The sequence below is a fragment of the Colius striatus genome, chromosome 3 (genome assembly GCF_028858725.1).
Source record: "Colius striatus isolate bColStr4 chromosome 3, bColStr4.1.hap1, whole genome shotgun sequence".
Classification (NCBI taxonomy): Eukaryota; Metazoa; Chordata; class Aves; order Coliiformes; family Coliidae; genus Colius; species Colius striatus.
The window spans coordinates 97,533,273-97,548,453 of record NC_084761.1 but is presented as its reverse complement, the minus strand read 5'-3'; the positions used below and the strand labels follow the sequence as shown (position 1 = coordinate 97,548,453).

The following is a 15,181-nucleotide window of genomic DNA, read 5'->3' as shown; positions in this document are numbered from 1 at the left end:
TCTCATTGCAACCACTGGATCTGCAGGTGGTGGGGTGTGAGGAGTAGGTTAAGTCCCTCTGTTTCCAAATCAGAGGGGGTTTAGATACTTCAGAGCAGTTCATCATGAGCTTCTCTGAAGGTAAGAGCAGCCCTTAGAGATGCTCCTTGAAAGCTGATAGTGTTGAGTGATTGATTTGGTCCCTCTGGCCAGGTTTTGCCTCTCACCAGGGAAGGCTTTGGACAGCTGGGCCTGGGCACAGAGAGGAGCTGAGCACTTTGGACTTAATGAGGTTTCTCAGAGTTTGCATATTAATAACTGTGCCTCTTACCCTGCCATTAGAGTTAATGGGGTGTCATTAACAATTAATAGTTAATAAAATCACCACTTGAATGGGGGTTTTGTAGGTGAAAATGGAAGAACAGGTCTGGGCACTGCCTGGGTGAGATGGTGGGAGGACTTTGTTCATCTCCTTCCCTGCTGCAGGTGGAAGGGGGGAGACTTTGGCTATTTCACCTCTTCAACTTCTCACCTTTATTTAGTGAGGACAGTTTTCTTTGGGGTTCATCCATCTCACTCCAGCAACATCCCTGCTCCTCCAAATCTGTCCTCTCAGCCAGAGAAAGCTCCAGTTAGTGGCTAAACTGAGCTGGCCATTTCCTCCCCTAATTGCCTTTAAAAGCAATCAGAGCTCCCCAGCATATCCCAGGAGCAAGTGTCTCAGCAAGGTCACGATGGCCTGCAGCAGGAGGAGTCCTGCACTGGGAACTTCAGGAAGAAGAAAAAGCATTCTTATTTTTAATTCTTCTTTCACACAGAAATTGGCACTTTCCCTTCTGCCCTCCCCAAAATCAACCCCTGCAGCCAATGTGCCCTCCAGTCCCTTAACCCACGAGGTGACCAGTGGCTTTCTGCTCTTGTTTGTCCAGGGGTTTCATTGCTCCCCAAACTCATTTCCCTGGAAAAGTGAGTGAGGGGGGAAAAATCCTCCTCTGGAGTTCCCAGACCTGCAGGAGTTCCAGAATCTCAAGGGCTGGAAGGGACCTGGCAAGCTCATGCAGTGCAACCCCCCTGCCAGAGCAGCACCACCTAGAGTAGAAGGTATCATTTATATCCTACAGGAATGGGGCTGGGATGGGAGAGAGGGAGGTTAATTCTGCTCCCTGAAGCTCTCCTACAAGTAGTGTAAGGGGGCTGGCCAGAGCAAAAGGTCCATGAGGTTCATCACCACTTCTGAGCAGGGCTTTGCAGCTCGTGCACAGGGGGTTTCCTTGGAAGGCTTTGGGCACCTCCTTGGCATGGAACAGCTGCTCCTCAGGGGATGGGCTTCTCCTGCAGTGAACTTGACTGGCTTTTGAGGCTGCAGAATTCTTTTATCCTGCAGCAGGGAGTTCTGCAGATCCCCCTTGTGCTCCTTGGAAATACCAGCAGTGTATTTTTCCACCAAATACTGGAGAGACCAGAGCAAAGCAGCCCCTGTTCCCTGGGTCATGCAGGGATATTCTCAAGGAGCTGAATAAAACCCACCCATAACACCAAGAGCCAAAAGCCAGAGCTTCAGCACACCCTGCCCTGCTGAGCAAGCTGTTTCACCATCCTTTTGAGCAGCAAAAGAGAAACCCTACTCTCCAGTACAGCCTTAACAGTCCTGTTTCAGCTCTCTGGTGCTTCTCTTGCAGATGGACTTCTGCAGGCAATATCTGCTCCCAAAAATCTCTGTACCTTAGAGATTTTTCAGGTGGGTTTTTTCCTCCTAATCAGCCCTGCACACTGTTCCCAGGAGGGCTGGAGGGTGCCAGGGTGTTTGCACAGCCCTGGAATGGGTGAGGGAGCTGGTGGCACCAGGGATGGAGATGCTCATCTCTCTCCAGGTGCTCAATGTGGGGCAGGGAGAAACATTTCCTAAGCCTGCAAACAGATCCATAACCACCTCCCTGCATCTATCCTGGCTGAGCACCCATCACCCTGAGGGGTGAAGGATGAGACCTGTGTGAAGGGAGAAGCTTCTCAGTGTTTGTTTAAACTGCCCTCAGGAGCAACCAATGCAAGGAGATGCCTCTGCTTTGCTTCTTCCAGCCCAGAGGAGCAAACGGCAGCTCTGGGATGCTCTGAATCAACGTGCCTGAGCCATCCCAGCGCCAAAGCACCCACAAAAGAGTTGGTGGAGAGGGAAATGGATGTGGATCTGTTCATGCTCTTTGTCTGGTTTGATATTCTCTCTGTTTGGATTTTACTAGGGCAAGGGAAAGGCTCATCTTGAGGGATTTGCCTCTCCATGGCTGTTCCCTGCTCTGTAGCACAGAGCTGAATGAATACAGGAGCCTCCTACAAGCAGAGGGGTGGGAAAAAAAACACCCCACCATCTCCTGTCAAGTGAGAAAAGCCAAAGAGGGCTGGGGAAGGCTGCTCTGGAAATAGCTTCTGCCCGTGCCCCTGCTCTGTGCCCTGCTCGCTGGGTTCCCGGCTGCGTTCAGAGGCATCTGCCCAACTTCCAGCCTTGCCCTCCAGCTCCTCGCACGGCTGCAGGGCTGGGGTGGCTGCAGGATCCCCCTCCCCGCAGCCCTCTCTCCTCCCCCGGCTGTTGCTCCTCCCTGGGGCTCGGAAGCACCGTTTGGGTCCGTGCCCGAGGAGAGGCGAGGGGAGGGCGGTGGGAGGGACCGGCGCGGAGAGGAGGATGCTCCGGGGGTGGCTCGGTGCTTTTTCGCCTGCCCGGAGCTCGCAGGGGCTCGCCTGGAGGATGTCTCACCCCCTCTGCACAGGTAACCCTGGGACCCCCATCATCCCAGGCGGGGGGGAGGTACTTCAAAGGGGAGAAGGGGCTTGCGATCCTGCTCTGATTTAAGCCAAACTCCCTTCAAAGGGAAAAGAGGCTTTGCTATAACAAGATGAGGATGCAGGTTGTGCACGATGCTCGGAGCTCCTGCATAGGAATGAGCTCTGCCCGAAAGTTTCTCTGTGGATGGCTGGGAAATACTTCCAGGGCTGAATCTCCCGGGGGTGGGAGAGTGGAAGCTGCTCCCCACATCTCCCTGCTCTGTGTGTGTGTGTGTGTGTGTGGTGGTGATGCTCACAGCTCCAGGCACGGGCTGGGATGCCCTGACTGATGATCTGTGATGGGTATGTGATGGGTCATGCTCCCACTGCCATGTGCAGCTCTGCACCGTGCTCCCCTGGGCATCTGCATGTTGCCATGACGTGCCACGGGCATGGATTTACAGTCACAGCTTGGAAGTTGCTCTGCTGACACAGGCAGGAGATGCAGCCTGGGAGGTGTGTGCCCACGTTTGGCTGCGACTCGGCTCGTCACAGGCTCTTGGACATCCACAGAGCAGAAGGGGCATGTGGCTGCAGGGAATTGAAGTGTACAGATGCACAGGAGGAGGGCAGAGCTCAGCAGTAACGCAGGATACCACGGGCAGTTATGCCTGAGTGCTGCTGTCTGTCCTTCTGAAGCACACAGGCAATCAGGCAGCCTTGTGCTCCTTTAAAAGTGGAGAAGAGCTTCCTCTGAGCACCCTCCAGCAGACTGTGTGTCTTTAAAGAGACTCGGGAAGCGGCTCCTTGCCGAGCACGTGAGATCCAGCCCCAGCTTTGGGAGGCAAGAGCTGGGGAATGGGGATGGGGAGGAGGAGGGAAAGGGGGATGTTTTGTTTTCTCAGCCTGTTTGTGACAAAGTGTTCTGGTCTGTCACTGGAGGTGTCGTCGCTGGCAGAACACCGGTGCCGTCGCCCGCTGCCGTGAGCTCGGAGCATGTTGCTGAGGGTCAGCCCCAGCAGGTTCCTGGAGCATCATCTTCTCTTGGTGGAGGACCCAGAGCAGCAGCACTCAGCTCAGGAATCCCTCCCAGATCCCTTCATGACTGAAGAACCCCCCAACCCAAGCCCATCCAACCTCAGCAACGCCACGGACTGCGGCGAGGAGATCTTGCTCTATGGGGACACCGAGAAGATGGTCATTGGAGCCGTGCTCTCCATCATCATCCTCATGACCATCGCTGGCAACGGGCTGGTCATCATCTCCGTCTGCATCGTCAAGAAGCTCCGGCAACCTTCCAACTACCTGGTGGTGTCGCTGGCCGCCGCAGACCTGTCCGTGGCCTTCGCTGTCATGCCCTTCGTGACCATCACGGACCTGCTAGGGGGAGAGTGGCTCTTTGGGAAGGTGTTTTGCAACGTCTTCATCGCCATGGATGTCATGTGCTGCACGGCATCCATCATGACCTTGTGCATCATCAGCGTGGACAGGTGAGGGAGGGTGAGGCTGGGGCCGTGTGGTTGGGTGGGCTCGTGTGTAAAGGGTGGTGCTGGAGGTTGAGGGCCACTGGAGTCATGTTTCCATGGCTCAGTGCTTGTGGATGTGTTTTTTAGCTGTATGGGGTAGCTGGGGGTGCTTTCTGTAGGAATTAGGTGCTTCAGGCCCTTCAGAAGAGTTGGGCTTGAGGCACTTTCTCAAGTAACTTCTGTGAGTCGCTTGCTTAGTCCTCCCCCTTTAGGCAGCTCCTTCACATTGTTCCTCCTCAGCTTGATTACCAAAGCCTGGAGGATACACCTATGGCCAGGTCTCCTCCATGGAAGAAAGATGGACCGTTAAATTGTGAAGAAAACAAAACCATAGAATCATAGAATCACAGAATGGTGGGGTTGGAAGGGATCTTTAGAGCTCATCCAGTCCAACCCCCCTGCAGAAGCAGATCCCACCTACATCAGGTCACACAGGAACATGTCCAGGCAGGTCCTGAAGACCTCCAAGGAAGGAGCCTCCACAACACCCACATTCACTTTGAATGTTTCAGCTCATCCAGGTTATGAGGCTTCTGGAGCCCACTCCTATAGGATGCTCTGCCTTGGTAAAGGATGTCACTAACTTCTCCCACCCCATCCCAAGACCCCCAAACCCCCTGGTTTAAGCCAGAGGATGCATTAGTGAGGATTTACTGCCTTCAACTCCCATACCTGAGGTCAGGAAGGAAATGTTAAGCCTGCCTGGCAAACTAGCAAGGCTCAGGCAAGTCAGCACCTCAGTGGGTCTAATTATAGCAGCCTGCGTCATTAGGGACATTGTGCTGAGGAGCTGGTGGGCCAGATCCAGATCTGACGTGTGTGCTGGCTCTCTCAGGGGGTCACTTGGGGTTTGGCACTGCTGAGTTTGTGAGCAGCAGCTCAGGGCAGTGAGACAGCCCATGTGATGTGTGCCTTCAGCTCTGCCACCTCCCTGCTCGCCCTCCCACCCTCCCCAGGTGTGAAATGGGGTGACAAAGCAGAAAGGACAGAGAAAATCCTGCTGATGATCGTTGGTGATACCCCCACCCCCCAGAAAGCAAACAGTAAGTCCTGCCTTAGAGCCCTTCACCCCCTGTTAGCTGCCCTTTATTCCTGATCAGCTCAGCACCTCTGCTTAGAAGGGAAAAGCACTCCCAGGGCATGTGATGAGGTCCAGCTTTGCTGCTGAACCTGGGAAGAAAAGCAGGTGTATTCAGAGCTGACAGAAGTCTGTCCCTGTTAGAGGGAAGAGAATAACTGCAGTAATGAAATCTGTCAACGCTCTCCTCTTGCTGAGTGAGGAGCAGAGAAGGAGCTACACACTAATCAGGTTGGCTTTGCTTTAAAAGAATGGCCTTTCCTTTCTCTTCTCCTTTATCCTCTCCCTTTCCCCACTGATCCCATCCCACCCCTTGGAGAAACTCCCTTCCCAAACTCTCACACAAACAGGACAGCCCTGTCACAACAAACCACTGCCACTTATTCCACTTGCTCATCACATCTCCCTTTCCACAGAGGAAGATCTGAGGACACTGTGCAGGCAGGTGCCTGGGGTTGATGTTGGTCCATCTTTCCCCACTGGATTGGGACAGGGCAGGAGGTTTCTGGAGAGGTGTAGGCACCAGTGTGGGGTGGTCTGCACGTGCTGAGGCCAAATGCTGGTTAATGCTGAGGACTGTGGGGAAGCAGAGTGGACAAGGCTTGCATCTGCATAACTGTAACCCCCTGTAAAGCCCTAAAGGCCTCTCTCTGTTGGACCCACTGGTCATACTGGAGGATCTCTTTTAACTGGGTGATGCTGGAGGCACTCGTGGGTGTATTCTCTGTCTCCAGGAACCCCTCAGCTCTCTGGGGGAACATCTCTGCCCATCCCACCCAGAGGAGCCTGGCAGGGCTTCAAGGAGCCTGGGAGTAGGGCAGCTTCAAGCCCTTGCTGCAAAACCCATGCTGCCAGCACTGGGCTGCAGGGAGGGAGAACCACCCCTGCCATAGGCACCTAGTCCATGCCTCATCTCATGCAACTCTCAAGCATCCTCTCAGCTCTGCTGCAACACCTCCAGGTATCAGCTGAGCAAAACCCATTGTCCTTTTTGAATGCTGGAGAGGAAAGAGCAGTGAAAAATGAGAGGGAGCAGGTTGCTGGGTGCTTTTATACAGCAGCTTGACCTTTCTGTCAAGAGCTCTTGGAAGAGTGATCTAAGAACTGTGATCTAGGAGGCTTCCACAGGGCCTGAGTCCTCTGGCAGGGGCTTGTGCTTTGGGTGTGCTTTCAGAGGGACCATGCCATGCTGGGAGCTCAGCTGGGCTGCAGCATCACAGTTTGCATCACATCTTCATCCCTCCCCACCCAGTGCCTGATGGGGATGTTGAGTGGTGAGAGGACAATTGCCTGAGATGTATTTCAAACCAGGGAACAAGAGAGAAAGAGCAAAGGTTGTAATCTGAGGGGAAAGAGAGAATGTCAGGGCAGAGGGAAGGGAGTGGAGAGTCCTCCTGCCTGTGCCCAGCTCGGTGTTGGATGGGAGGAAGGACATGCTGCACGTGCAGGGGGGTTGCAGGGCTCTGTGCTGGGGCTTGGGCAGGGAACAGGAATCACTGGGATGTCCCCTGGTGCACAAAGGATGAGCAGGGGGCTGGGACGCTGCCCTGGTGCTCTCTGCCTTGTCCATTGTCTCACAGCCATATCTTGAGCATCCCAAGTCATAGAGTCACAGAATCATTTGGGTTGGATAAGCCCTTGAAGCTGCTGCAGTCCCAGCCCTGCCCTCACCCTGCCCAGCCCAGCACTACCCCATGGCCCTCAGCACCTCAGCTCCAGGGCTTTGGGATCCCTCCAGGGCTGGGCACTGCCCCAGCTCCCTGGGCAGCCTGGAACAGGGCTGACACCCCTCTCAGGGAAACAGTTCTGCCTCAGCCCCAATCTCAACCTCCCCTGGGGCAACTTCAGCCCATCTCCTCTTGTCCTGTCACTTGTTACTCAGGAGAAGACACCAACCCCCAGCTCACCACGACTGTTCCACCTCCCATCCAGCTGTGAGACAGGGGTTTTAGCTTCTGTGCTGGTTCCAAGCAGAGCCAACCACAGAAGCTAAAGCCTGAGTCTGCAGGGAGCCTGAAACACTTGCTCTAAAAGAGAGGAAACTGTTGGTCATCTCAGTGAGGTCACCACTGCCATTTCCATCCATGACAATGCCAAGCTGCTCCTGCTGTCCTGTAGGAAGGAAGATCTGTGCTGGATGCCAGCATGGTCAGCACTGTTAGGCAGGTGCCTGTTCCTATCAAAGAAGAGAGTGTGGTTTTATTGCTGGTGGAAGAGTGTGTGTCCCACCCCCTTCACAGTTTGGTTAGCTTAGGATGTAAAGGATGTTTGGTGTGCCCAAGATGATGGGTCCTATTAAGATGTAGGCTGCTAGTATTGATTATTAATGCAGAGCACTTTCTAAAAGCCTCTGGATTGAAGCTGGTAGAACTGGTCTTTGTCTGAAGAAGGGTTTGATTGATTTCCTTTTAGATCAGGAAAGAAAAGCCCTGGAAACATCCGTCTTTCTCTTCCATTTCTCTTACATAAAAGCCTGCCAGGGGTACAGATTCTTTACTGCCACGAACCAAACCTGAAACAACAGGAAGAAAACCATTTCTGCTGCTTAGCTTTTGTTGAAGCTCTCCATAAAATATGCCAAGCAGCTGACAGAAGCAGCTTCCCCAGGCCCCATGTAGCACTTCAGTGCAAGACAAAGCCCTCATCCACTTCCCAGGCAGCTCACCTGGGGGGTCTCTAAAACAAAAGTGAACTTGGGTTATCTGCTCCCAATTGGCACTGTCCTCAGTGAAATGGATGCCTCCTGAAACAGATAGTGGGATAAAAACTTCCTGGGGTTATTTTTGCACTCTCTTTGCTGCCTTTTGAACTCTCGACCTAGAGGTTTCCTCTGCTTCAGCAGGGTGAGGGAGAAGCCAGGGATACCAAGCTGATGAAGGGGTTGGAATATCTGTGTGAGGGGAAAAGGCTGCAGGACCTGGGGCTGTTCAGCCTGGAGAAGAGAAGGACGAGGAGGGACCTTGCTAACACTTTTAAGTACCTAAATGATGGGTGTCAGGAGGATGGGGAAATGCTTTTTTCTGTGGTGCCCAGTGACAGGACAAGGTGTAATGGGCACAAGCTGGAACACAGAAAGTTCCCCTGGCACAGGAGGAGAAGCTCCTTTGGTGCTGAGGGGAGGAAGCCCTGGCCCAGGCTGCCCAGGGAGGGTGTGGAGGCTCCTTCTCAGGAGGTTTCCAACCCCAGCTGGACACGTTCCTGTGCCCCCTGAGCCAGGGGAAGCTGCTGTAGCAGGGGCTGGGGCTGCAGCAGCTCTGCAGGGCCCTTCCAGCTCCCACCATGCTGTGATTCTGTGCCCAGAGGAGGTGTGGGATTGTGGTAACAAAAAAGTGGGTGTTGGGAAACCCCAAATCAGGGTTCATTCGGGCTCAACAAATCTGTGTGAGCAGAGATTTGTCCCTTCCCAGTTTGCCAGCTGTAGGTTGGAGAAAAGGGCACCTGGAAGAGGTGTTGGTTTTCTTTATAGTTGAATCGCTGTCATGAGGTTTCAACACTTACCATTGGGTGTAGAATGAGCTGAATTGGCTGCTCCACAAGCTGATGGTGGAACCCAGCCTGGGGCAGGTCTCCTACTCCATGGCCAGTGCTCAGGGTGGCCAGGCATAGACAAGAGCAAGCACAGGGAAGGAGTATATTGCAGATGCAATATGTGGCTACCCCATCACCTCTGCATGGTGGGGGTCCTGCAAAGCCACACAAACCACCCCAGCAACTGGCTTTTGTTACCAGATCAGCCCTAAACTTGCTGAACGACGAGCCAGGCACAGCAAAATGAAAGACCAAAAAGGCAACCCAAGCAAGAGAATGTGATTTGGATTTGATTTGAATTCCTTTGCATGCCTGTGCAGCTTCTCCTCCCTCACTGCTGAGAACGTTGGCCTATTTTGAAGCCTTCCCTCTCTCATCTGAATTATAAGCAAAGACCTCCAAACGGCCCCGTTTCCTCCAGCAGCGGCTGCACGAGGCGCCTGCAGATGAAACGTGGCAGCTTCGCCTGCTTTTTAAAACCCTTGTCACTGTGCATTTTGCTTGGCTGCTGTGGAAATTCCTTGAAGTTTCAGCAAATCCCAAGTGGATTGGTTTCTAAAGCCAAAGCCAGTAAGAGCTGGGTAAAGGATGTCACCCAGCACGGCGTGGAGTGCGGTGCAAAGTTCTGGGCTTGGATGTAGAGAGGAGTGACTTGTGGGTGATGGATTTGGAGATGGAACAGCAGGGCATAGAAGCATTTTGATTGGAAAAGCTCTTGAAGCTTCTGGAGCCCCAGCCTTGCCCTCAACCAGCCCAGCTCAGCACTCGTCCTCAGCACCTCAGCCCCACAGCTTTGGGATCCCTCCAGGGCTGGGCACTCCCCCAGCTCCCTGGGCAGCCTGGCACAGGGCTGACACCCCTCTCAGGGAAACAGTTCTGCCCCAGCTCCAATCTCAACCTCTCTTGGTGTTTCCTCTTGTCTTATCATTCATTACTCTGGAGAAGAAACCAACCCCCAGCTCACTGCAGCCTCCTGTCAGGGACTTACAGAGGGCTCCTGTCTCCCCTCAGCCTCCTCTTCCCCAGGCTGAACACCTCCAGCTCCCCCAGCCTCTGCTTTTTAGCCTTGCTCTCCATACCTTCCAGGCATGGTTTTTCTCCCTGCTTGGAGGACCTCTAAGTCTCCTTTCCCTCCATAGCCCCTTCCTACAGCAGGAAGGGTATTTGGCAGCATCCCTCCAACCTGCTCCCACTCGTGTCTCTTGGGTCTCAATCTTCCAGCCAGGCTCATCACTTCTCACTGTGCTCAGCCCAGGTAGGAAGAAGGAGATGGTATGTTTTGGAAGAACAGCAGCAAAAACCATCCCTGTTACCCACCTCCATCTCACCAGGTCTCCTCTTTCACAGACACTGCTGATTGTCCAAGCAACACAGGTGGCCATGGAGAGTTTTGCTTGGTTTTTGTGACTAAGGCCAGCTGAAGAAAATCCAGAGGAAAGCAGGAAAAGAATAACTGGGTGAATGAATTCAAATTCATTTTATCAGGGAGCCAGGGGAGAATAATTCAGGCACTGAATTTATTTAGCAGCCAGGAGGGGAGGAGGAATTAGATTGCTCAAATTGCATTTCTATCTTCTCCCAGTCTTGGGGGAGGCTCTGGAAAAGGGAAATTGGGGAGAAAAGAAACCCTCCTAACACCTCAAATGAGATTGATTGTCAGGAGGGAAAAAAATAGTGATACAACAGAGGTAAAGTTCTCTGCAGAAATGTTCCTTGTTGGCTGAAGAAAAGGTTCTTCCCTTGCATAGCTTTCAGCTGCTGTTCTGTCTGCCCCTCTGGACTGACACAGCTTATCCAAGAACAGTTGAAATGCCCAAAAACACCCACAAGCTGCTGACAGCACACAGGTTGGAATCAAAAAGGCTGCAACATAAAAGAAAGCCCTATGACTAGCTAGAGGCTTTTGCTGGATTGCTTGAGACTGAGTAGCAGGCAGAGGTTTTGCAGTGGGAATGTTGACTGATGGTGGCCAGCTTCCTACTGATTTATTAGTTCCCAGTTGTAATTTACCAACTAACAGCTGACAGGATTTCTGAGCCACACAAACCCTCCCAGTGGAGGCTGAGGGTGGTTCAAAATTACACCCTGTAGTCAAATGAGGAGGTGATGAAAGGAGTCTCCAGCTCCTTTCAGTCAAGCTAACAAGGTAACTCCTAACTCCAGCCATCAGGATTTGTGAATCTGTGGGTTGCTACATGCTTTGGGAATCTCCTACTCAGAGCTCCTCTCATTTTACTCTCAAGGGAAGGCTGTTTGTTCTCCAGCTGTTTGTCTCACTCCTGTCTTGGTTTCCAGAGGCAACCTACAGGTTTGGCCTAATGTTTCAGGCTGGATGGAGAGGGCAGTGCTGTGGTGTGTCCCAGGGTGCCAAGAGCTGTAAGATGCAAACACACAGTCCAGCAGCTGAAAGGTGGGAGCCAACAGCTCTTGATCTTGCACCACAGTCCATAGCTCAGTCACTTTCTGTGTCCACCCAGACTCACTCTTCTTCCAAAGAAGTCTTTCCAAAGGCAAGATTGCTTCTTAATCACAGACTAACCAAGAGCAGCAGGTACAAGCTGGAACACAAGAGGTTCCAAAGGAACACAGGGAAGAATTTCTTCCCTGTTGAGATGAGGGAGCACTGGCAGGGGCTGCCCAGATGGGCTGTGGAGGCTCCTTCTCTGGAGACATTCCAACCCAGCTGGATGAGTCCCTGTGTGCCCTGCTCTAGGTGGTGCTGCTCTGGCAGGGGGGTTGCACTGGATGAGCTTTCCAGCTCCCTTCCAGCCCTTGAGATTCTGTGATGCTGTGAAATGTATTTCACATAAGATACTCCAGCTGCACTTTTCACTTGTAGAATTCACTTCTTATTCCCACCCCTCGGGCCAAAATTGCACCTGTAATGGTGCTTTAGCAGCTGATTAGGAATTAAAACCACTCACACCTTGTAACCCTCCTACACCCTTTGCAACTCTCCTTCTCTTCCAGGTACCTGGGGATCACTCGGCCTCTGACATACCCCGTGAGGCAAAATGGGAAGCTGATGGCCAAGATGGTCTTCATCGTCTGGCTCCTCTCTGCCTCCATCACTCTTCCACCTCTCTTTGGCTGGGCCAAGAATGTGACGGTGGAAAGGGTCTGCCTGATCAGCCAGGACTTTGGCTACACAGTCTACTCCACGGGGGTTGCCTTCTACATCCCCATGGCCGTCATGCTCGTCATGTACAGCCAGATCTACAAAGCAGCCAAGGTCAGCGCCGAGAAGCACCGCTTCATGAACTTCCCCAAGCACTACGAAGAGGAAGGTGTCTACTGCCTGGAGGCCTCCAGCCGCAGCCACCACAGCTCCAAGCGTAGCAAAGCCGTGGAGGAATGTGCCACTCTCTCCAAACTGCTCCGACAAGACAGGAAGAACATTTCCATCTTCAAAAGGGAGCAGAAAGCAGCCAGGACCCTCGGCATCATCGTAGGGGCCTTCACGTTTTGCTGGCTTCCCTTCTTCCTCATGTCCACAGCTCGGCCTTTCATCTGCGGCATCCGCTGCAGCTGCATGCCCCTGAGGCTGGAGAGGACTCTGCTCTGGCTGGGATACACCAACTCCCTCATCAACCCTTTGATTTATGCTTTCTTTAACAGAGACTTGAGGACTACTTTCTGGAACCTCCTGAGGTGCAGGTACAGGAACATCAACAGGAGGCTGTCGGCCGCCAGCATGCACGAGGCCCTGAAAGCCACAGAGAGGCATGAATGCATCCTGTAGAGTCCGTGTCCTCTCTCTCAGTGCCTGACCAACAAACTCCTGCCTCTCCATTTCAGGTTCCTTGCTTCTCTTGCCTCCCCAGGGCTGGTAGAAACCACGTGTGCCATTGTCTCCTCCTGCCAGACATCACCCCTGAGAGCGACAGCCCTGGGAGGAGCTGGGGGAGCACGTGGGCAGCCTTTCCTTCTCACTCACGTGAGGAAGACTTGGGGAGGAGCTTCAAGGTCAACCATTGACTGTGGGCAAGTCACACCACCTTTCTGTGCCTCAGTTTCCCCCACCTGTCTAAAAAAACATCAATGAAAGGAAAAGACATCCTCCCAACCGACCAGCCAAACAAAGAGACGATCCCAAACAAACTCGATGAGACTGTGTCTCCACCTTTCAAAAGGGCTCTGAGGTCTGTGGAGGGCACCCAGTGGACTATGTAAAGATTTCATTGGCTGCACTTCTCTATGGACTATGACAGCAGCTCCATTGTAGATCTGAGCATTCATGGCACCCCAGCTTACCCAACCTCTTCCCACCGATGTAATTGCATTCGATACACCCAGCTCATGGCCAGGTTTGCACGTCAGAGCAGTGATACCAATGACCCTGTTTCCCCTCACACCCCCAGCACTGCAGCACTTGTCAAGGGGCATGCTTGCAGAAGGAAACACAAATGAAGTTTGCTTTATGGTTGGATAGGAAAGCACTCCTCATCAGGGTAACGGCTACTGAGCAGAGACCATCCTGTTTATTGGGTTGGACTGGAATTCATTCCCAGAGAAGTGATGTGTGTTCATCATTTGTGGCTAATTGACTCCATAAAAAGCATGCTTTGGTTGACAACAGGGAAAACAAAAAGTGCTTAGTTTCTCTGACAGCTTTACAGTGCTTCAGTGTGTCCAGCAAGCTTGAAAAAATACACTAAATGATGTATCTCTCCTTTTTTTTCCTTAAAAAAGAAACCACCCTGGTTTGTTTATTTTGGTGTAGACTCTTTGGTCACTTTGATGTTAAAGCATCTCATGGTGGTGGGGACTTGTCTTCCTGACCAACCTTTGCAGCCCCACAAACCCTTGCCTGTTTGTTGATGATGTTTGCTCCATAGGGTCAGTTATTTGTGGCTCCTGTCTGGGATTTCTTGTCAGAGCCAGACTGTTTAGAGGCTCAGGAAAGGGCTTTCTAGCCCTCCCTCAACTACAGGTTTTCTTTGTCAAGCAAGAGGGTAGGAGTGGGGGTAGCTCCCTCTCTTGCAAGGTCTGATGCCTCCATGCATAGCTAAGTTGGTGGTTGGATGTGTTGGCTGACTTCTGGCTTATTAACCAATATTTCTCACCTGAAATCTTTTGCACTCTCCCTTCTAATAGACATTTCCATCCTGATTTTTTTCTTCTGCTTGCTTTTTTTCCTACAGATCCCCAAGGTCTCCAGTTTAGACTGGTGATTCACAGCAGGGAAAGTGGCTTAAGCCCACTGCAGACATCCCAAAGGACTGAGAGGTTGGGCACAAGAACAACAATGTGTTCAGATGTTCTCCAACCTCATGTCCTCACAGCTACAGCCAGAATTGCTCACAGGGGAGGTGGCTGGAGCTGTTGGATGGGTCTTCAGTGGGAAATGCTTAAAGATCAGACAGTAAAGTGACTTGAAGGAGGATCTAGTCAGGAGCAATCCTAAAGGTTTAGCTGGAGCCCTGCTTCACAGCTCTTTGAAGAGTACTGAGTGATGCTGCCAAGATGCAGGTTAACAGCTTTCTGTCCTCCTCCCAGGGTTTGCTCCCTATGGTTGCATGTTGGTGCCAGGTTTGTGCAAGGCTGCCTGGACCAGCCTGTCTGTTGAAGGCAGAGCATGCATGGCATGCCTTCATAGTGAGTCCCTGCTGCTCAGAGGCTGCTATTCCTGTCCAGGACCAACACAAAATCCAGCCTTACTGAACTCAAATGCATGCCAACAGTAAGGACCTGTCCTCTACCATCCTGTCCAAGATGGATGCTATTGCCCTGGAAAACTTGAGTGGTGTCCTGGGGGTGCCCTGTGTGCTCTTGTATCCTGTAAACCAGAGACTCCACTGACATGATGGGGCAAGAGAAGGCACAAACATATCCTCACCCTCTTGCTTTGACACTGCTGACAGGTAAACTGATGCTAAACCTTGCCACAACCTCTCTACTTTCCCTTGACACACGTTCACCTCAGTGCTCTTGCTGCTTGTCATCCTTCTCCAGCTTGGTTGCTGTTTCTCACGATGTTTCTGCTTCCAAGCCCACACAGTAAGTCCCCACACACCATATCTCTAGGGCATGGTCTGACTGCCCATCTCAGGACCTGCTGAACAAAAACATCCCTTTTCCTCCCAGAATATACCTTGGGCCATCGTCTCCTCTGTCACAATGTTTTAGCAGCAGCTGCTCGCTGGCTCTGGCTTGCCACGAGGGCATGAAGTTCCTGCAAGGTCTGATTTCCTCCCTGGGCTCCCCAGGCTCCTTCCCTGCCATGGAGCTAACAGTGCCCTTTTGACAGAGCTGTCTGGATTAAAACTAACCAGCTGCTAATTCACACTGTCTTGTCAGGATGTGAAAGCCCCAA

General features: G+C 52.4%; 1 protein-coding gene across 1 annotated transcript; it reads left to right on the top strand.

Annotated features, from left to right (window-relative positions):
- The first annotated feature begins 3,729 nt into the window (after nucleotides 1-3,729).
- LOC104553922 (5-hydroxytryptamine receptor 7) lies at nucleotides 3,730-12,607 on the top strand. Its single transcript, XM_010196750.2, has 2 exons — nucleotides 3,730-4,223; nucleotides 11,836-12,607. Exons 1-2 carry the CDS (start codon nucleotides 3,730-3,732, stop codon nucleotides 12,605-12,607), a joined length of 1,266 nt encoding a protein of 421 aa, XP_010195052.2.
- Nucleotides 12,608-15,181: the final 2,574 nt, after the last annotated feature.

Coding starts and splice junctions, on each gene's coding strand:
- LOC104553922 (XM_010196750.2), top strand. CDS start 3,730: ATGTTGCTGAGGGTCAGCCCCAGCAGGTTCCTGGAGCATCATCTTCTC. Junction 4,224..11,835: donor TGCATCATCAGCGTGGACAG/GTGAGGGAGGGT, acceptor CTTCTCTTCCAG/GTACCTGGGGATCACTCGGC.